Genomic DNA, 24,516 nt, shown 5'->3' with positions numbered 1-24,516 from the left:
AACAGACCAGATGGATTTAATTGATATTTATAGGATATTCCATCTGAAAACAGCAGATTACACTTTCTTCTCAAGTGCACACAGAACATTCTCAGGACAGATCACATCCTGAGTCACAAATCAAGCCTCAGTAAATTTAAGAAAGGTGAAATCATATCATCTTTTTCAACCACAACGCTATGAGATTAGAAATAAATTACAGGGAAAAAAACATAAGAAACACAAACACATGGAGGCTAAACAATACATTACTAAATAACCAAGAGATCACTGAAGAAATCAGAGAAAATAAAAAAATACCTAGAGACAAAAAGGGGCTTCCCTGGTGCCACAGTGGTTGAGAGTCCGCCTGCTGATGCAAGGGACGCGGGCTCGTGCCCCTATCTGGGAATATCCCACATGCCACAAAGCGGCTGGGCCCGTGAGCCATGGCCGCTGAGCCTGTGCTCCGCAACGGGAGAGGCCACGACAGTGAGAGGCCAGCGTACCGCAAAAAAATAAATAAAATAAAAATAAAAAATACCTAGAGACAAATGACAATGAAAACACGACGATCCAAAACCTATGAGATGCAGCAACAGCAGATCAAAGAGGGAAGTTTATAATAGCCATACAATCCTACCTCAAGAAACAAGAAAAATCTCAAACAATCTAACCTTACACCTAAACGAACTAGAGAAAGAAGAATAAACAAAACCCAAAGTTACTAGAAGGAAAGAGATGATAAAGATCAGAGCAGAAATATGAAATAGAAACAAAGAAAACAATAGCAAAGAGCAATAACCTAAAAGCTGGTTCTTTGAGAAGATAAACAAAATTTATAAACCTTCAGCCAGACTCATCAAGAAAAAGAGGGAGAGGACGCAAATCAATAAAATTTGAAATGAAAAAGGAGAAGTTACAACGGGCACCGCAGAAATACAAAGGATCCTAAGAGACTCTACAAGCAACTCTATGCCAGTAATATGGACAACCTGGAAGAAATGGACAAATTCTTAGAAAGGTATATCCTTTCAAGACTGAACCAGGAAGAAATAGAAAATATGAACAGACCAATCACAAGTAATGAAATTGAAACTGTGATTAAAAATATTCCAACACACAGAAGTCCAGGACCAGACAGCTTCACAGGTGACTTCTATAAAACATTTAGAGAAAAGGTTAACACCCATCCTTCTCAAACACTTCCAAAAACTTGCAGAGGAAAAAACACTCCCAAATTCATTCTATGAGTCCACCATCACCCTGATACCAAAACCAGACAAAGATACTACAAAAAAGAAAATTACAGACGAATATCACTGATGAATGTAGATGCAAAAATCCTCAACAAAATACTAGCAAACAGAATCCAACAACACATTAAAAGGATCATACACCATGATCAAGTGGGATTTATCTCAGGGATGCAAGGATTCTTCAATATATGCAAATCAATCAATGTGATACACCATATTAACAAACTGAAGAATAAAAACCATATGATCATCTCAATAGATGCAGAAAAAGATTTTGACAAAATTCAACACCAATTTATGATAAAAACTCTCCAGAAAGTGGGCATAGAGGGAAACTACCTCAACATAATAAAAGTCATATATGACAAACCCACAGCAAATATCATTCTCAATGGTGAAAAACTGAAAGCATTTCCTCTAAGATCAGGAACAAGACAAAGATGTCCACTCTCACCACTATTATTCAACATAGTTTTGGAAGTCGTAGCCATGGCAATCAGAGAAGAAAAGAAATAAAAGGAATACAAATTGGAAAAGTAGAAGTAAAACTGTCACTGTTTGCAGGACATGATACTATACACAGAAAATCCTAAAGATGCCACCAGAAAACTACTAGAGCTAATCAATGAATTTGGTAAAGTTGCAGGATACAAAATTATTACAGAAATCTCTTACATTCCTATACATTAATGAAAGATCAGAAAGGGAAATTAAGGAAGCAATCCTATTCACCACTGCCACAAAAAGAATAAAATACCTAGGAATAAACCTACCTAAGGAGGTAAATGACCTGTACTCAGAAAACTATAAGACAATGATGAAAGAAATCAAAGATGACACCAACAGATGGAGAGATACACCATGTACTCGGATTGGAAGAATCATTATTGTGAAAATGACTATACTACCCGATGCAATCTACAGACTCAATGCAATCCCTATCAAACGACCAATGTCATTTTTTACAGAACTAGAACAAAAAATCTTAAAATTTGTATGGATACACAAAAGACCCCAAATAGCCAAAGCAATCTTGAGAGAAAAAAACACAGCTGGAGGAATCAGACTCCCTGACTTCAGACTATACTACAAAGTTACAGTAAATAAGACAATATGGTACCAACACAAAAACAGAAATATAGATCAATGGAACAGGATAGAAAGCCCAGAGATAAACTCTTGCACCTACGGTCAACTAATCTATGACAAAGGAGGCAAGCATACACAATGGAAAAAAGACAGCCTGTTCAATAAGTGGTGCTGGGAAAACTGGACAGCTACATGTAAAAGAATGAAATTAGAGCACTCCCTAACACCATAGACAAAAATAAACTCAAAATGGATTAAAGACCTAAATGTAAGACTGGACACTATAAAACTCTTAGAGGATAACATAGGAAGAACACTCTTTGACATAAATCACAGCAAGATCTTTTTTGATCCACCTCCTAGAGTAATGGAAATAAAAACAGAAATAAACAAATGGGACCTAATGAAACTTAAAAGCTTTTGCACAGCAAAGGAAAGTATAAACAAGATGAAAAGACAACCCTCAGGATGGGAGAAAATATTTGCAAATGAAGCAACTGACAAAGGGTTAATCTCCAAAATATATAAACAGCTCATGCAGCTCAATATTAAAGAAACAAACAATCCAATCCAAAAATGGGAAGAAGACCTAAATAGACATTTCTCCAAAGAAGACATACAGATGGCCAAGAAGCACATGAAAAGCTGCTCAACATCACTAATTATTAGAGAAATGCAAATCAAAACTACAATGAGGTATCACCTCACACCTGTTAGAATGGGCTTCACCAGAAAATCTACAAACAACAAATGCTGGAAAGGGTGTGGAGAAAAGGGAACCCTCTTGCACTGTTGGTGGCAATGTAAAGTGATATAGCCACTATGCAAATCAGTATGGAGGTTCCTTAAAAAACTAAAAATAGAATTACCATATGACCCAGCAATCCCACTACTGGGCATATACACTGAGAAAACCATAATTCAAAAAGACACATGCGGGGCTTCCCTGGTGGCACAGTGGTTGAGAGTCCGCCTGCTGATGCAGGGAACACAGGTTTGTGCCCCGGTCCAGGAAGATCCCACATGCAGCGCAATGGCTGGGCCCGTGAGCCATGGCTGCTGAGCCTGCGCGTCCGGAGCCTGTGCTCCGCAACAGGAAAGGCCACAACAGCGAGAGGCCCGCATACCGCAAAAAAAAAAGACACATGCACCCCAATGTTCACTGCAGCACTATTTACAATAATCAGGTCATGAAAGCAACCTAAACGCCCATCGACAGAAGAATGGATAAAGTAGATGTGGTACATGCTATACAATGGAATATTACTCAGCCATAAAAAGGAACGAAATCGGGTCATTCGTAGAGATGTGGATGGACCTAGAGACTATCATACAGAGTGAAGTAAGTCAGAAAGAGAAAAACAAATATTGTATATTAACACATATATGTGGAATCTAGAAAAATGGTACAGATGAAACGGTTTACAAGGCAGAAATAGAGACACAGATGTAGAGAACACATGTATGGATGGACACCAAGGGGGAAAGCAGGGAGGGGGGGATGAATTGGGAGATTAGGATTGACCTATATACACTAATATGTATAAAATAGATAACTAGTAGGAACCTGCTATATAAAAAATAAAAGAAAACTCAAAAGAAAAGAAATCTCTAATGACTCACCGCTTCCTATAAGAAAAAGCCCAGATTCTCCTGCCTCGAATACAGACCTCTCTCTCCTAAGCTATCTCCAACTGCTAGGTGAGAGACTCCTAGTGACCCTAGAACATACAACCATTATTCCTGATGCCATGCTTCCTCTACTGTTTGCCACTCTCCCACTTCACCATCCCAAATCTAGACCATCCTGTGAAGATGACTGCCAAGACCCGCTTTTGCCTTGAAACTCTCTCTCTGTACTCAAGCCCACAGTAAAGGCCACATCTCTGGCCTCTCTGCCTTTGCTACTTGCATCAGTCATTCTGTGCTCATCAAAGACTGCCTTGCACAGTTATGTAGCATTTTAAAAGTGTACACTTTGATTCCTCAGCTGGACTATGAGCTCCTTAAGGCTAGGATTCACGTTTTACAATTTTGGGGGTATTTCTCAAAGCCAAAGACAATGCCAGGCATATTATAGGCAAGTTCTAAATTCTTGTTAACTATTAAACATATATCTTAAATTCTTAGAAATGTTTCTTTTGGCTCTCTTCAACTGGGGACTTAAAATTGAACAAATCCACAGATTTCATATAATCCTAATGCTTCCACATATAATCAAATAATTTAAAACTTACAAGGAACAGGAGGAAAAAGCTCCTCAGGACTTTCAGTCCCAAGTTACTTACCATTCTTCATCACTACATTGGACCAGACATTGGCATTCAAGGCTTGAACAATTCGCTTTACTCCTGTAGATTCTGGGAAGTCATCTAATCAGGGAGGAAAAAATATATATATTTATACATGCACTTATACATACACATATATATATACACACTCAGCCCTAAATATTCATGAGGGAATAGCTCCAGGACCCCCCTCCCCACTGTGGATACCAAAATCTGCAGATGCTCAAGTCCCTTATATAAAACAGCATAGTATTCATATATAATCTACCCACATTGTCCCATTTTTTTTTCCTCCCATATACTTTAAATCATCTCTTAAATACTTAAAATACCAAATACTATGTAAATTTTTTGGAATTTTCTGGAATTTTTCTTCCAAATATTTTCAGCTTGCTGTTGGTTGAATCCATGGAAGCAGAACCCTTGGATACAGAGGGCTGACCGTATATGTATATATAGCCCACAAGCCACATTTTTAAACAACTGTGGCTTAATTATCTTGCTCATTTAGTTGTTACTTCACATTGTAACAAGTAAAAAAAGGGAAAAAATTAAGGAAATACAAAGCTCAGAGCTCCTGTCAAGAATATTCTAGAAACTGGAGAGTGATCAAGATGGCGGAGGAGTAAGACGTGGAGCTCATCTCCTTCAACAAATACATCAAAAATATATCTACAGGGGCTTCCCAGGTGGCGCAGTGGTTGACAGTCCGCCTGCTGATGCAGGGGACACGGGTTCGTGCCCCGGTCCGGGAAGATCCCACATGCCACGGAGCGGCTGGGCCCGTGAACCATGGCCGCTGAGCCTGCGCGTTCGGAGCCTGTGCTCCGCAACAGGAGAGGCCACAACAGTGAGAGGCCCACATACCGCAAAAAAAAAAAAAAAAGTAGTTAAAAAAATATATATATCTACAGGTGGAACGATTCTCACAGAACATCTACTGAACACTGGCAGAAGACCTCAGACTTCTGAAAGGGCAAGAAAATCTCCATGTTACCGCGTAGGACAAAAGAAAAAGAAAAAGAAAAAAAAGAGAGAGAGAGAAAGGAATCAGGACAGGACCTGCACCCCTGGGAGGGAGCTATGAAAGAGAAAAGGTTCCCACACCCTAGGAAGTCCCCTCACTGGCAGGGAGATCAGTCAGGATAGAGGGGGAGCTTCGGCGCCTTGGAGGAAAGTGCAGCAACTAGCTGCAGAAGGCAAAATGGAGGAAGACCTACACAGACAGTCAGTATGGCTGCCCTGCACTCCCCAGCCTGAGACATGCATCCGTTGGTGCAGGTGGGGGCTGGGTGCTGGAGCTTTGGAGGTCAGACCCAGGGAGAGGACTGGGGTTGGCTGCACGGAGATAGCCTGAAGGAGCTGGAGTGTGGTAATGGCCACAACCAAGGGTGTACATGGAAGAAGCCTGGTCCCCGCCACAGAGGTAAGGTGCCACTGCTGGGGGGCATGCAAGGAGAGGGGAGGACCGCTTTAGGAGCCTCCTTCCCCATGCGCATGGTATCACGTGACAGGACACAGCCTACACGAGCTCTCAGGGCAGGCATGAGCTGCCGCAGGCACTGAGAGATCCAGGAGCAGGCGCCAGTTGCTGCCCCCACCATTGTGGGATCCAGAAGCACACATGAGCCGCTGCCGTGGGCCCTGGGAGTGGGCACCAGCCAGCGCTGCCACTGCAGGCTGTTATCCCCTTGATAGGGAGCGCACAAGAGCTGCAGCATCTGCACACCCCCTATCAAGGGGATAACAGCCAGCACATGCTGAGGAAAGATGCAGAAGGCATCCATATGAAAAGCAGCCCTTGCACCAAATACATTAAACCCACACAAGCTACACAGGGATGCTCCTGCATATAAACAGCCTTCCAAGATCACAGTAGATAACTGTTTTTCCTAAACTCACAGAGTAAGAGAAATATACACAAAATGAAGAAGCAGAGAAACCACTCCCAGTTAAAAGACCAAGAGAATCCCCCTAAAAGAACAATGAAACAGACCTCTTCAGTGTAACGGACACCGAGTCCAAAAAGGAGGTAATGAAAATACCAAAGGAATTAAGAAAGGCTACCGAAAGAAATGCAGATTACTGTAAAAAGAAACTAGAAACTATAAAGAGGAGCCAAGAAAAATCAGAAAATTCATTTCCCGAGATTAAAGCTGAGCTAAAAGCAATGACTAGCAGAATGAATAATACAGGAGAACGAATAAGTGATCTGGAAGATAAAATAATGAAAATCACCCAATCAGAACAGGAGACAGAAAGCCAAATGAAAAAAAAAGAAAACAATATAAAAAGACCCACGGGATAATATAAAGCATGCCACTCTATGCATAACAGGGATTCCAGAAGGAGAAGAAAGAGAAACGGAGATTGAAAAGGTATTTGAAGAAATTATGCCTGAAAAGTTTCCAAACCTAAAAAAGGAAACAGTTATCCAGATACAGAAAGCACAGAAGGTCAGGAACAAAATGAACCCTAACAGACCTACACCAAGACATATTACAATCAAAATGGCAAAAGTTAAACATAAAGAGAGGATTCTAAATGCAGCAAGAGAAAAACAAAGAGTTAATTACAAGGGAACCCCCATAAGGCTATCAGCTGATTTCTCTACAGAAACACCACAGGCCAGAAGGGAGCAGAAAAACATATTTAAAATCTTGAAAGGGAAAAATCTGCAATCTACAATGCTCTACCCAGCAAAATTATCATTTAGAATAGAAGAGATAAAGAATTTCTCAGAGGAGCAAAAACTAAAATAATACAGCAATACTAAACCTAACCTAAAAGAAATATTCAGAGGTCTCCTCTAATTTGAAAAGAAGCAAGAAGATATAGGAAAGAGGAAATCACAACTGGAAAGTAAATCACTTAAATAAGCCAGTATACAGATGGAAAAAATATTTTTTAAATCAGTTTGTGAAAGAGATGATAAACGCAAGGAAGAGCAAAAGGATAAACATAAAGATGTAAAAGAGGACGTCAAAATCATAAAATGTGGGAGAGGAGAGTAAGAAAATGTAGATTCTTTTTTTTAGAATGCATTTGAGCCTATATGACTGTCAGTCTAAAGCAAGCAGATATAATAAGGAGTTAACATACTTGAAAAACAGGGTAACCATAAATCAAAAACATACAATAGATTCACCAAAATCAAAAAGAAGAGAACACAAGCATAAAATAAAATCATCAAACCACAAAATGAAAAACAAAAATGAAAAAGAAAGGGACAAAGAAGAAACACAGCATCAACTGGAAAACAAGGTTTAAAATGGCAATAAATACAGATTTATCAATAATTACCTTAAATGTCAATGGACTAAATGCTCCAATCAAAAGACAGAATGGCAGACTGGATAAAAAAACAAGTAAGTACGATATGCTGCCTACAAGGCACCCACTTTAGGGCAATGACACACACAGATTGAAAGTGAGGGTACGGAAAAAAGACATATCATGCAAACGGAAATGACAAGAAAGTGAGGGTCGCAATACTCACGTCAGACAAAATAGACTTTAAAACAAAGGCCATAAAGAAAGATAAAGACACTATATAATGACAAAAGGATCAATAAAAGGAGAGGATTTTACACTCATCAACATATATGTACCTAATATAGGAAAACCCAAATACATAAAACAAATACTAACAGACATAAAAGGAAAAATTGACGGGAATACAATAATAGTAGGCAACTTTAACACCCCACTCACATCAATGGACAGATCTTCTAGAAAGAAAATCAATAAGGCAACAGATATCCTAAATTATACAACAGAACAGTTAGACTTAATTGATATTTTCAGGACATCATATTCAAAAAACCCAGAATACACATTCTTTTCAAGTGCACATGTAATATTCTCTAGGATTGATGATATACTAGGGCACAAAACAACAGAGCCAGATTCACCACAAAGAAAAGAGAGAGAACCCAGATAAACAAAATAAGAAATGAAAAAGGAGAAATATCAACCAAGACCACAAAAATACAAAACAACCATAAGAGAATACTATGAACATTTATATGCCAACAAATTCAACAACCTAGAAGAAATGAACAAGTTTCTAGAAACATACAGCCCATCAAAATTAAATCAAGAATATAACAGATAATTTAAAACGACCTATCATTAGAAGTGAAATTGAATCTGTAATTAAAAAAAAAAAAACTCCCTACAAACAAAAATCCAGGACCAGATGGCTTCACAGGTGAATTCTACCAAACATACAAAGAACTTTTACCAATCCTCAAATTCTTCCAAAACACTGAAGAGGAGGGAACACTCCCGAAGACGTTCTATGAAGTCACTATCACCCTGATACCAAAACCAAACAAAGATACCACCAACAAAGAAAATTACAGGCCAGTATCTTTGAGGAATATAGAAGCAAAAATTCTCAACAAAGTATTAGCAAACTGAATCCAACAAAATATACAAAAGATCATACACCATGACCAAGTGGGATTCATCCTAAATTCATAAGGATGGTTCAACATATGCAAATCAATCAATGTGATACACCACATCAACAAAAGAAGAGACAAAAACCACATGATCATCTCAATAGATGCAGAAAAAAACACCTGACAAAATCAACGTCCATTAATGATAAAAACTCTTACCAAAGTGGGTATAGAGGGGACATATCTCAACACAATAAAAGTTACTTATGACAAACCCACAGCCAATATACTCAATGATGAAAAGCTGAAATCCTTCTCTCTAAAATCTGAAACAAGAATGCTCAGTCTCCTCACTTCTATTCAACATAATATTGGAAGTCCTGGCCACAGCAATCAGATACAAAAAAGAAAATGTATCCAAATTGGAAGGGAAGAGGTAAAATTGTCACTGTATGCAGATGACATGAAACTATATATAGCAAGCCCTAAGAATGCCACACAAAAACTACTAGATATAATAAATGAATTCAGCAAAGTAGCAGGATACAAGATTAACATTCAGAAATCAGTTGCATTCCTTTACACTAACAATGAAATATCAGAACAGGATTGTAAAAAACAAATTCCTTTTAAGGGCTTCCCTGGTGGTGCACTGGTTGAGAGTCTGCCTGCGATGCAGGGGACACGGATTTGTGCCCTGGTCCGGGAAGATCCCACATGCCGCGGAGCAGCTAGGCCCGTGAGCCATGGCCGCTGAGCCTGCATGTCTGGAGCCTGTGCTCTGCAACGGGAGAGGCCACAACAGTGAGAGGTCCGCATACCGCAAAAAAAAAAAAAAAAAATTGCACCCAAAGAAAAAAAAAGGAATACCTAGGAATAAATCTTATCAAGGAGGTGAAAGACTTATATGCTGAGAACTATAAAACATTAATAAAGGAAATAAAAGAGGACTCAAAGTGATGGAAAGATATCCCATGCTCTTGGATAAATTAATATTGTTAACATGGCAATACTACCCAAAGCAATTTACAGATTTAATGTGATCCCTATCAAATTATCCATGACATTTTCCACAGAACTAGAACAAATAATCCAAAATCTTATTACGGAACCATAAAAGACCCAGAATTGCTACAGCAATCCTGAGGAAAAACAACAAAGCAGGAGGCATAACTCTCCCAGACTTCAGAAAATACTAAAAAGCTACAGTAATCAAAACAGTGTGGTATTGGTACAAAAATAGGCATACGGATCAATGAAACAGAGCAGAGAGCACAGAAATAAACCCACACAACTACAGTCAATTAATCTTTGATAAAGAAGGCAAGAATATACAATGGAGAAAAGACATTTGCTTCAGCAAGTAGTACTGGGAGAGTTGGACAGCTGCATGCAAATCAATGAAGTTAAAACACACCCTCACACCATACACAAAAATAAACTCAAAATGGCTTAAAGACTTAAATATAAGACATGACACCATAAAACTCCTAGAAGAGAACATAGGCAAAACATTCTCTGACATAAATTGTACCAATGTTTTCTTAAGTCAGTCTCCCAAAGCAATAGGAATAAAAACAAAATTAATCAAACTTACAAGCTTTTGCACAGCAAAGGAAACCATAAAAAAAATGAAAAGACAACCTACAGAATGGGAGAAAATATTTGCAAATGATGCAAGAGACAAGGGCTTAATCTTCAAAATATATAAACAGTTCGTACAACTCAACAACAAAAAAACAAACAACCCAATCGAAAATGAGCAGAAGACCTAAAGAGACATTTCTCCAAAGAAGACATACAGAATGTATGCACAGTAGGCACATGAAAGACATACAGAATGTATGCACAGTAGGCACATGAAAAGATGCTCAATATCACCAATTATTAGAGAAATGCAAATCAAAACTACAATGAGGTATCACCTTACACCAGTCAGAATGGCCATCATTAAAAAGTCTACAAATGACAAATGCTGGAGAGGATGTGGAGAAAAGGGAACCCTCCTACACTTCTGGTGGGAATGTAAGTTGGTACAGCTACTATGGAAAACAGTATGCAGGTCCTTCAGAAAACTAAAAATAGAATTACTACATGATCCAGCAATCCCACTCCTGGGAATATACCTGGACAAAACTATAATTCAAAAAGATACATGCACCCCTATGTTCACAGCAGCACTGTTCACAATAGCCAAAACATGGAAACAACCTACATGTCCATCAACAGATGAATGGATAAAGAGGATGTGGTACATATATACAATGGAATACCACTCAGACATAAAAAAGAACTAAATAATGCCATTTGCAGCAACATGGATGCAACTAGAGATTATCATACTAAATGAAGTAAATCAGAAAGAGAAAGACAAATACTTTATGATATCATTTACATGTGGAATCTAAAATATGGCAGAGATTTCCCTGGTGGTGCAATGGTTAAGAATCTGCCTGCCAATGCATGGGACATGGGTTCGAGCCCTGGTCTGGGAAGATCCCACATGCCACAGAGCAACTAAGCCCATGCACCACAACTACTGAGCCTGTGCTCTAGAGCCCACAAGCCATAACTACTGAAGCCCACGCTCCACAACTACTGAAGCCCACACGCCTAGAGCCTATACTCCGCAACAAGAGAAGCCACCACAATGAGAAGCCCATGCACCGCAATGAAGAGTAGCCCCCACTCGCCACAGCTAGCGAAAGCCCAACACAGCCAAAAAAAAATAATAATTTATAAAAATAAAAAAATTTAAAAAATAAAATATGGCACAAATGAACATATTTACAAAACAGAAACTGACAGAGAACAGACTTGTGGTTGACAAAGGGGCATAGGGGTAGGGGAGGGATGGACTGGGAGTTTGGGGTTAGTAGATGCAAACCATTACTATAGAATGAACAAACAACAAGGTGCTACTGTATAGCACAGGGAACTATATTCAATATCCTGAGATATTTTCCATAATGGAAAAGAATATAAAAAAGAACGTACATATACATGTATAACTGAATCACTTTGCTGTACAGCAGAAATTAACACAACATTGTAAATCAACTATACTTCAATTTGAAAAAAGAATATTCTAGGAACTAAAACAATTAAATAAATACACAGTATAAAAGGTTTATACAATAAAGTCAACCCCATTACCTCATGAATGGAATCCACTCATATTCCCCTGAAAATGTTAGTTTCCATCAATTACACAACTTAATTAGTTTAGTATGGGTACTATTTTGCTTCTGGACTTTAATTGATACTACTCAAAATGACAGGGCAGTAATCCCAGTTAGTACACCAATAATAAGGTGGTATTCTTAGCTACAATGTACCAATAGGTATGAGTGTGTGCAAAGGAAATGGAAATCCTTCAGCTAATGAGTATTGTAAGACTGCATATGGAAAATAACAGCAGAAATAGTTTTCATGTGGTTTAAAGAGAAAAGTCTCCTAAGAGTTTACGGAGCACAGTCCATATAGAACCTGTCTCTAGTGGCCTGGCCCAGTCCTGGGTGGTTTAAAAGGAAGAGCACAGAATTAGAAGTCAGAAGATCTGAATGTGAACCCAGGCTCTATAACTTATTAGCTATTCGATTAAGGGCAAATCACTCATGCTATTCTCAAAGAAAAGTAGGGATGACACCACTATGTACACCTCTCCCATAGAAAAGATGCACTGGAACTAATAATTTACTGGTGTAACCTTCCCCTCTAGACTAAAAACTCTTTGAAGGCAGGAGTCATATCTCACTGAGTTCTCACTCACTACTTATTCTCACTACCTAAACTAACATGGTGCCTGAAAGACACAGTAACTCATGAACTGATGACTCATTTAAAGAATACCACCCTACCAACCTAACAGAAATATGGGAAGGGTAAAACTGAAAATACTCTACAAAGATGAGTTTATCACCATCAGTGTTTAAATGAAGAAATAAAAGCTATGTTTATCTTAACTATGAATGATTCAATTCTTGAAAGAATAACTAATACTTCAGATGATATAACCAGGAACCAAAAATATGATCTGAAATAAAGAGCCAGAATCAATAAGTTGAATTTAATACAAAGAAGCATAAAGTCTCATACTGATGTTTGAATAACACATGCCAATAAAGGATGAGGGTATATGGCTTGGGAACAGTTTGCATTAAAACATTCTAGGAAGGTTTTAGTTAACTTACATAAAGATGATATGTTGAAATCTATTTTAAGGTTAAGCTGAATTAGGGAATTCCATGGCACTCCAGTGGTAAGGACTCCACAATCTCACTGCCATGGGCCCCAGTTTGATCCCTTGTCGGGAAACTAAGATCCCACAAGCTGTGCAGCATGGCCAGAAAAGAAAAAAGAGTCTTAAATACAAGACACAAAATCATAATAAAGGAACAAGATTGAATAAAATAAAAGATTAAGCTGAATTAATACAAGAACACTCCTCAGACGGGGGCAAGGAGAAGCACAGTGGTATAATGGAGCAGAGATTCCAAAATAAAAACAGATAAAATAAATGACTCAAATGTTGACCCTCAAGGACAATGGGAAGAAGAGAACATTCTAATGCCAGAAGTAAGCAATCACACACATGCTCACATACATGAAACAGGCACAAGTTTAAGGAGTCCTAGAAAAACATGGAAGAGAAACTATACTTATTAATTTTCAATATTCTTAAAAATGTACAGCAAGAAAAATCAGGCTTTTTCTTTCATTTTTGTCCTCTTCTTCTCAGGCAGGGCTTTATTCCTTAAGGTAACAACATTTGCAAAACTTCTAAATAAGCCAGGATATAAAAAAGTGTTTCTTAATTTCTTTTTTTAAAAAATACAGGTTTCACGTAATAATTACTTTTAGCCTCTCTATGCACTTTAATTCATGTTGGCTGCCCTACTTAGAACGTCTTTTACAACAACTGGCATCTTGCTACCAGTCCTCTAACTCTAAGTCCAGTACCTTCTCCATTTCCTCCCCATGGAGCTGTTGACATGTGAGATTTCACATACCAATGTGTTCTCTGAACTTCTGAAGATAAATAACCTCTTCCGTCTCTGAAACACCATAGCACCAATATACATATTTTTATAATACTTATGATGTTCCACTTGGTAATTCAATTGTTTGTATACCTGTTTCATCTCTTATACCAGATTATAAGGTTTTGGTGGGCCAAAACCCATCTTATCTTGGTAGATTCCACAGCAGCTAGCATAGCTGTACTTGGAAGAAAAGATGAGAAGAGGAATGGGGGAAGGGGGAAAAAGAGGCAGAATAAATAGAAGGTCCAAAGTATAGTAGAAGACAGGTAAGTGCAGAGTTACCCCGGGGGTGTGCATTCTGGGTCTATTTGTGGGTTCAAATATCCAAAAGACATACAAATAGTATTGACGTGTCCCCTAGGGTTCCTGGGAATTCAACCTCAGGTTACTAGGAATTCAAAATAAGAAACATAAACTTTAACTATTTATGAATATAGATCAAACCCTCCTTTTTTTGGCAGCAGAGAAAGGATAAGAGACTGGGAAAATGACTAAGATTTAAGGTAGAAATCTCTACCTTTACCCATAAGAAAAACAAACATTTCCAAAGTCCTAAAATGGGTGGTAAAACCAAATAAATGGATTATGCAATTACCAGACTGCATCAATGGATTCTGCACAAATCTTTTCAAAGAGCTAGTGAAAAATGTGTTTTGAATATCACTTTGATTCTTCTTCCCTGAACTAAAATAATCGCTCATATCTGAATCCAAATGCCATGCTTTCTCCTGACACATAAATACTTACCATCCTCCTCAGGCAACTCTTCTGGACTAAGTTCTACTAATTCAAAGCCATGTTTGATACACCACTCTTGAGCCTTCTGTCGGTTTACACCTAAAATAACATGCAAAAGATTCTTTATAAGCAAAAATAAAATAAAACATGAATATTGCTGCAATACTCTCCACAATCTCAAAGTGTTACCTTTAATGTCAATGTTATTCTAAAGGCATACTAAATAAATTAATATAAGGAAAATGATTTCTCAAACCCCAAGTGTCTGTTCTTAAAAAATAAAATGTACATATTGCAAGATTCCAAAGAGAAATAGCTGAAGATATTTTTGGAAGGTAATAAAATCACACAAGACATACTGTTCTAAGTTAAGGAAACCAATGTATTGTCTACCAAGGAATGGCAAGTGGAACAACGTATGTACCACCTACAATCCCACTGGAGTGCCTTACCATTTTCAGACACTCTATCGCAAACCAAGATCATCACCTCAGGTAACCATGCTTCTGCCAGTGGAAGCCAGGAGGAAACACTATCAAGACCAGATTTCTAGAGGGAGGAGAAAGAAACATAGAAACAAAAACAGAAAAAGAGACATTAAGAGAACTCACAGAAAATGCAAGGTTAAGAAAAACAAAGCACAAAATAATTTCTTATTCAAGGTCCACGGAAAACAAAATCTTACTTGCGTGCTGTCGAAGTAAACCACAAATGCTTGAACAGACTCTGCAATCTCTGCAGTGACGAGAAATTTGTTTGGCACCACACATAGATTGATATCTGCTGAATAGTATTTATTATCAATGGTCCAGGGATAAAACCTCACGGCATCGTTGGCAGTCACTTCCACAATAAGATCTTCTGTTCCAAGGATATCTAAATAAATGACACAATATTACCATGGAAAGTACAAAACCAATATACAATGGTCAATTTTCTCAGTAAGATACCAGATTAATAATTCTCTTTATGCAAGGATTTCAAAGGGCCTCTGATTTATTAGGATAATTTCCTTCTCTGATCATTTGATTATAAAAGTAATGGTGACATAATTTAATTCAATTAATTGGCTTTTTTCTTTAAGAACATAAAAACTATTGTGACTAGATTACATAGTAGTAGAGAACAAAACAGTCATCTAAGCAAACACCCAGTAAAGAGCAAGCAGAAGAGAAAGAAAAACAGCTACGTGTATTGCTTACATACTTTATGGAAGCTGGAAGACTGTGAGAATAGTCAAGAATTTGTAACTATTTTGTACTTACTGCAAACTAAAAGGAAGATAGCAGCAAAGCTAAACCAGTAACAAAACAGTTACACACAGTCCCTGGGCCAAATGCTGACACATTAATTCAACTAATGAAATAAAAGAATGCATACTGATAAATGACCCCATTCCATTTATATATATTCAGCCTTCTTCAGATTCTTTGAAAGCTAACTCAAATTCTTGTTGACAAAGACACTCTGGCAAATTTTAATATAGAAAGCCAAGCAAATTAAATGATTTAGGAAAGAACCAAATCTTTCAGAAATCCATGTGCAACATGGGTATAACTAGTGAAATTCTTAACAGTAAATTACCAAGTCAATGATGGACAAATATAGATGTGGTCATGGAACCACTGGAGCATTTTGCTTCCATAATGTCATACAATATTTAGAACTTGAAGAGACATCAGAAATTGTTCTAACCCGAACTCGCATCTCTCACACCCATAACCATAACCTCCATTTCACACAGATGTGGAAAATTAGCTTAGAGAAGTAAAACGACAGGCCACTAACTGGGTTATAATAAGAATATACAGCCAAATGGCCACAAACTCCTTTCTAATGCATACTAAGATGAACATATAAAATATTCCTCACGAAAAAGAACACAGCAGGAGGCATAACCCTCCTAGACTTCAGACAACACTACAAAAGTACAGTAATCAAAACAGCATGGTACTGGCACAAAAACAGACATGGATCAATGAAACAGAATAGAGAGCACAGAAATAAACGCACACAACTACGATCAATTAATCTTTGACAAAGAAGGAAAGAATATACAATGGAGAAAAGACATTCACTTCAGCAAGTAGTACTGGGAAAGTTGGACAGCTGCATGCAAATCAATGAAGTTAAAACACACCCTCACACCGTACACAAAAATAAACTCAAAATGGCTAAAAGACTTAAATATAAGACATGACACCATAAAACTCCTGGAAGAGAACATAGGCAAAACATTCTCTGACATAAATTGTACCAATATTTTCTTAGATCAGTCTCCCAAGGGAATAGATATAAAAGCAAAAATAAACAAATAGACCTAATCAAACTTACAAGCTTTTGCAGAGCAAAGAAAACCATAAGCAAAACAAAAAACCTGCAGACTGGGAGAAAATATTTGCAAATCACATGACTGACAAAGGCTTAATTTCCCAAATACACAAACAGCTCATACAACTCAACAACAAAAAAACAACCCAATCATAAAATGGGCAGAAGACCTAAACAGACATTTCTCCAAAGAAGACATACAGATGGCCAATAGGCACATGAAAAGATGCTCAACATCGCCATTTATAAGAAATATGCAAATCAAAACTATAATGAAGTACCACCTCACACCAGTCAGAAAGGCCACCATTAAAATGTCCACAAATTACAAATACTGAGAGGGTGTGGAGAAAAGGGAACATTCTTATTCTTACACTGTTGGTAGGAATGTAAGTTTGTGCAGCCACTGTGGAAAACAGTATGGAGGTTCCTCAGAAAACTAAAAATAGAATTACTATATAATCCAGCAATTGCACTCCTAGGCATATATCTGGACAAAACTATAATTTGAAAAGATACATGCATCCCTATATTCATAGCAGCAGTATTCACAATAGCCAACACATGGAAACAACCTAAATGTCCATCGACAGATGAATGGATAAAGAAGATGTGGTACATATACACAATGGAATACTATTCATCCATTTTTAAAAAATGAAATAATGCCATTTGCAGCAACATGGATACAACTAGAGATTATCATACTAAGTGAAGTAACTCAGAAAGCGAAAGACGAACACCATATGATATCACTTATATGTGGAATCTAAAATACAACACAAATGAATAAACCTATGAAACAAAAACAGACTCACAGACAGAGGACAGACTTGTGGTTGCCAAGGGGGAGGGGAGTGGGGGAAGGAAGGATTGGGAGTTTGGGGTTAGCAGATGCAAACTATTATACTATACAAGATGAATAAGCAAAAAGGACCTACTGTATAGCACAGGGAACTATATTCAATATTCTGTGATAAATCATAATGGGAAAGAATATGATAAGGAATGTATATATAACCGAATGACATTGCTGTACAGCAGAAATTAACACATTATAAATCAACTATACTTCAATAATTAAAAAATTTGTTTAAATATTCCTCAAACTCACAATTAGTAAGACACAGAAAACTAGAAGTTAAATTTTAAATTCCAGAGCTAGGATTATATATTTGGAACGTTGCCATAGTTTCTGCTCAACAAAATGATATGCAGGAATTATTTAGTCTCAAAACTGCTAGGAAGGGACTTCCCTGGTGGTCCAGAGGTTCGGAGTCCGCCTTCCAATGTGGGGGATGCGGGTTTAATGCCTAGTCGGGGAACTAGGGTCCCACATGTCAGGGAGCAGCTAGGCCTGCATGCCACAGCTACTGAGCCCGCAAGCTGCAACTGTAAGCCCATGCCCTCTGCAACCCACGTGCCACAACTAGAGAGAAGCCTACGCACCAGAGCAATGGATCCCGTGTGCCGTCACTGAGACCCAATGCAGCCAAAAATAAATAAATAAATACTAAAATTTTTTAAAAACCTGCTAGGAATGACATATATAAAGTGTGTATGTGTGCATGTGCATTTTTCCATTGATAAACTTTCATCATGTGGTTATTAAGAAGAACTGGTCTGGAGGAGACATTCAAGATGGTGGAGGAGTAACACATGGAGATGACCTTCCTCCCCACAAATACATCAGAAATACAACTACATGGGGAACAACTCCTACAGAGCACCTACTGAAGGCTGGCAGAAGACCCAGACTTCCTGAAAGGCCAGAAACTCCCCACGTACCTGGATATATATTTTTTTCTCCTTTTTCTCTTTTTGTGAGTGTGTATGTGTATGCTTCTTTGTGTGATTTTGTCTGTATAGCTTTACTTTTACCATTTGTCCTAGGGTTCTATCTTTTTTTTTTTTAAATATAGTTTTTAGCACTTGTTATCATTGGTGGATTGTTTTTTGGTTTGGTTGCTCTCTCTTTCTTTCTTTTTTACTACTTTTGAATTCTTTTATTTTTAATAATTATTTTTTATTTTTTTAAAAAACTATTTTATCTTATTTTTTTCTTTCTTTCTTTTTTTCTCCCTTTTCATCTGAGCCGTGTGGCTGACAGGGTCTTGGTGCTCTGGCTGGCTGTCAGGCCTGTGTCTCTGATGTGGGAGAACCAAGTTTAGGACATTGGTCTACCAGAGACCTCCCGGCTCCATGTAATATCAAATAGCAAAAGCTCTCCCAAAGATCTCCATCTCAATGCTAAGACCCAGCTCCACTCAATGACCAGCAAGTTACAGTGCTGGACACCCTATGCCAAACAACTAGCAAGACAGGAACACAACCCCATTCATTAGCAGAGAGGCTGCCTAAAGTCATAATAAGGTCACAGATACCCCAAAACACCACTGGACACAGTCCTGCCCACCAGAAAGACAAGATCGAATGTCATCCACCAGAAAACAGGCACTAGTCCCCTCCGCCAGGAAGCCTACACAACCCACTGAACCAACCTTAGCCACTGGGGGTAGACACCAAAAACAACAGGAACCAAGAACCTGTGGCCTGCAAAAAGGAGACCCCAAACACAGTAAGTTAAGCAAAATGAGAAGAAAACGAAGCACACAGCAGACGAAGAAGCAAGGTAAAAAGCCACCAGACCAAACAAATGAAGAGGAAACAGGCAGTCCACCTGAAAAAGAATTCAGAGTAATTATAGTAAAGATGATCCAAAATCTTGGAAATAGAATGGAGAAAACACAAGAAATGTTTAACAAGGTCCAAGAAGAATAAAGAGCAAACAAACATGATGAGCATCACAATCAATGAAATTAAAAATGCTCTAGAAAGAATCAATAGCAGAATAACTGAGGCAGAAGGTGGATAAGTGACCTGGAAGATAAAATAGTGGAAATAACTACTGCAGAACAGAATAAAGAAAAAAGAACGAAAAGAATTGAGGACAGTTTTAGAGACCTCTGGGACAACATTAAATGCAACAACATTCAATTTACAGGGGTCCCAGAAGAAGAAGAGAAAAAGAAAGGGACTGAGAAAATATTTTAAGAGCTTACAGTTGAAAATTTCCAATATAGGAAAGGAAATAGTCAAGTCCAGGAAGCACAGAGTCCCACACAGGATAAATCCAAGGAGAAACATGCCAAGACACATATTAATCAAACTATAAAAAATTAAATACAAAGAAAAAATATTAAAAGCAACAAGGGGAAAACAACAACTAACATAAAACGGAATCCCCATAAGGTTAACAGTTCATCTTTCAGTAGAAACTCTGCAAGCCACAAGGGAGTGGCAGGACATATTTAAAGCGATGAAAGGGAAAAACCTACAACCAAGATGACTCTACCCAGCAAGAATCTTATTCAGATTTGACGGAGAAATTAAAACCTTTACAGACAAACAAAAGCTAACAGAATTCAGCACCACCAAAACAGCTTTACAACAAATGCTAAAGGAACTTCTCTAGGCAGGAAACACAAGAGAAGGAAAAGACCTATAATAACAAACCCAAAACAGTTAAGAGAATGGTAGTATGAACATACATATCGATAATTACTTTAAATGTAAATGGATTAAATGCTCCAACCGAAAGACATAGACTGGCTGAATGCATACAAAAACAAGACCCATATATATGCTCTCTACAAGAGACCCACTTCAGACCTAGGGACACATACAGACTGAAAGTGAAGGGATGGAAAAAGATATTCCATGCAAATGGAAATCAAAAGGAAGCTGGAGTAGCATTCTCATATGAGACAAAATAGACTTTAAAGGACACTACATAATGATCAAGGGATCAATCCAAGAAGAAGATATAAAAATTGTAAATATTTATGCATCAAACATAGGAGCACCTCAATAGATAAGGCAAAGGCTAACAGCCATAAAAGGGGAAATCAACAGTAACACAGTCACAGTAGGGGACTTTAACACCCACTTTCACCAATGGACAGATCATCCAAAATGAAAATAAATAAGGAAACACAAGCTTTAAATGACACATTAAACAAGACGGACTTAATTGACATTTATAGGACATTCCATCCAAAAACAAAAGAATACACTTTCTTCTCAAGTGCTCATGGAACATTCTCCAAGATAGATCATTTCGGATCACAAATCAAGCCTTGGTATATTTAAGAAAATTAAAATCGTATGAAGTATCTTTTCTGACCACAATACTATGAGACTGGACATCAATTACAGGAAAAAATCTGCAAAAAATAAAAACACATGCAGGCTAAAAAATACACTACTAAATAACCAAGAGATCACTGAGGAAATCAAAGAGGAAATCAAAAAGTACCTAGAAACAAATGACAATGAAAACGCGATGACCCAAAACTTATGGAATGCATCAAAATCAGTTCTAAGAGGGAAGTTTATAGCAATACAATCCTACTTCAAGAAACAAGAAACACCTCAAATAAACAACATAACCTTACACCTAAAGCAATGAGAGAAAGAAGGAAAAAACCCCAAAATTAGCAGAAGGAAAGAAATCATAAAGAGCAGATCAGAAATAAATGAAAAAGAAATGAAGGAAACAATAGTAAAGATCAATAAAACTAAAAGCTGGTTCTTTGAGAAGACAAACAAAACTGATAAATCACTAGCCAGACTCATCAAGAAAAAAAGGGAGAAGACTCAAATCAACAGAATTAGAAATTAAAAAGGAGAAGTAACAACTGACACTGCAGAAATAGAAATGATCATGAGAGATGACTACAAGCAACTGTAAGCCAATAAAATGGACAACCTGGAAGAAATGGACAAATTCTTAGAAAGGCACAACCTTCTGAGACTGAACCAGGAAGAAATAGAAAATATAAACATACCAATAACAAGCACTGAAATTGAAACTGTGACTAAAAATCTTCCAACAAACAGAAGTCCAGGACCAGATGGCTTCACAGGCAAATTCTATCAAATGTTTATAAAGAAGAGCTAACACCTATCCTTCTCAAACTCTTCCAAAATATAGCAGAGGGAGAAACACTCCACAACTCATTCTACATGGCCACCCTCACCCTGATACCAAAACCAGACAAAGATGTCACAAAGAAAGAAAACTACAGGCCAACATCACTGATGAATATAGATGCAAAAATCCTCAACAAAATACAAGCAAACAGAATCCAATAGCACATTAAAAGGATCATACACCATGATCAAGTGGGGTTTATCCGAGGAATGCAAGGATTCTTCAATATATGCAAATCAATCAATGTGACAAATCATATTAACAAACTGAAGGAGAAAAACCATATGATCATCTCAATAGATGCAGAAAGAGCTTTCGACAAAATTCAACACCCATTTATGATAAAAACCTTCCAGAAAGTAGGCAGAGAGGGAACTTACCACAACATAATAAAGGCCATATATGACAAACCCACACCAAACATTGTTTTCAATGGTGAAAAACTGAAACCATTTTCACTAAGATCAGGAACAAGACAAGGTTGTCCACTCTCACCACTATTATTCAACATAGCGTTGGAAGTTTTAGGCACAGCAATCAGAGAAGAAAAAGAAATAAAAGGAATACAAATTGGAAAAGAAGAAGTAAGCTGTCACTGCAGATGACACGATACTATACATGAAGAATCCTAAAGATGCTACCACAAAAGTACTAGAGCTAATCAATGAATTTGGTAAAGTTGCAGAATACAAAATTAATGCACAGAAATCTGCATTCCTATACACTAATGATGAAAAATCTGAAAGAAAAATTAAGGAAACACTCCCATTTACCATTGCAACAAAAAGAATAAAATACATAGGAATAAACCTACCTAAGGAGACAAAAGACCTGTACGCAGAAAACTATAAGACACTGATGAAAGAAATTAAAGATGATGCAAACATATGGAGAGATATACCATGTTCTTGGATTGGAAGAATCAACATTGTGATAATGACTCTACTACCCAAAGCAATCTACAGATTCAATGCAATCCCTATCAAACTACCAATGGCATTTTTCACAGAACTAGAACAAAATATTTCACAATATGTATGGAAACACAAAAGACCCCGAATAGCCAAAGCAATCTTGAGAAAGAAAAATGGGGCTGTAGGAATAAGGCTCCCAGACTTCAGATTATACTACAAAGCTACAGTAATCAAGATGGTATGGTACTGGCACAAAAACAGAAATATAGATCAATGGAACAAGATAGAAAGCACAGAGATAAACCCAGGCACATATGGTTCAACTTACTTCTGATAAAGAAGGCAAGAATATACAATGGAGAAAAGACAGCCTTTTCAATAGGTGGTGGTGGGAATACTGGACAGCTACACGTAAAAGAATGAAATTAGAACACTCCCTAACACCATATACAAAAATAAACTCAAAATGGATTAAAGACTTAAAAGTAAGGCCACGCACTATAAAACTCTTAGAGGAAAACATAGGCAGAACACTCTATGACATAAATCACAGCAAGATACTTTTTAACCCACCTCCTAGAGAAATGGAAATAAAAACAAGAATAAACAAATGGGACCTAATGAAACTTAAAAGCTTTTGCACAGCAAAGGAAACCATAAAGAAGACGAAAAGACAACCCTCAGAATGGGAGAAAATATTTGCCAATGAAACAACTCACAAAGGATTAATCTCCACAATTTACAAGCAGCTCAAGCAGCTCAGTACCAAAAAAACAAACAACCCAATCCAAAAATGGCAGAAAACCTAAACAGCCATTTCTCCAAAGAAAATATACAGATTGCCAACAAACACATGAAACAATCTTCGACATCACTAATCATTAGAGAAATGCAAATTAAAACTACAATGACACATCAATGAGTACTCACCAGAACTACTGCCACCACTGTCTTTGTCCGCGCAGTGAACCACAGCCACCCCCGCCTCTGCAAGAGACCCTCCAATACTAGCAGGAGGTGGGTCAAAAAGGATCTTGCTGAGTCACTCCCATGAGAAAACTTGCACATTCCTCTTAGATAGCCTCATCCACCAGAGGGCAGACAGCAGAAGCAAGAAGAACTACAATCCTACAGCCTGTGGAACAAACACCACATTCACAGAAAGACAAGGTGAAAAGTCAGAGGACTATGTACCAGATGAAGGAACAAGATAAAACCCCAGAAAAACAACTAAATGAAGTGGAGATAGGCAACCTTCCAGAAAAAGAATTCAGATTAATGATAGTAAAGATGATCCAAGACCTCGGGAAAAGAATGGAGGCAAAGATTGAGAAGATGCAAGAAATATTTATCAAAGACCTAGAAGAATTAAAGAACAAACAAACAGAGATGAACAATACAATAACTGAAATGAAAACTACACTAGAAGGAATCAATAGCAGAATAACTGACGCAGAAGAACAGA

At 37.6% G+C, this 24,516-nt stretch overlaps 1 protein-coding gene across 8 annotated transcripts in view; it reads right to left on the bottom strand.

The window, feature by feature from the left end:
* AAGAB (alpha and gamma adaptin binding protein) overlaps window positions 1–24,516 on the bottom strand; it is a 95,043-nt gene that overhangs the window by 50,874 nt on the left and 19,653 nt on the right. For all 8 annotated transcript variants that reach the window (XM_030875179.2, XM_060294081.1, XM_060294082.1 and 5 more), the window contains exons 2-5: window positions 15,496–15,686; window positions 15,263–15,359; window positions 14,820–14,909; window positions 4,616–4,699 (exon numbers count right to left, since the gene is read on the bottom strand). In XM_030875179.2, coding sequence (XP_030731039.1) covers window positions 4,616–4,699; window positions 14,820–14,909; window positions 15,263–15,359; window positions 15,496–15,686 — 462 coding nt within the window. The remainder of the gene's footprint in view (window positions 1–4,615; window positions 4,700–14,819; window positions 14,910–15,262; window positions 15,360–15,495; window positions 15,687–24,516) is intronic.

The sequence above is a fragment of the Globicephala melas genome, chromosome 2, assembly GCF_963455315.2.
Source record: "Globicephala melas chromosome 2, mGloMel1.2, whole genome shotgun sequence".
Classification (NCBI taxonomy): domain Eukaryota; kingdom Metazoa; phylum Chordata; class Mammalia; order Artiodactyla; family Delphinidae; genus Globicephala; species Globicephala melas.
The sequence above is the reverse complement of the archived record's forward strand: the minus strand, read 5'-3'. Positions and strand labels throughout refer to the sequence as shown.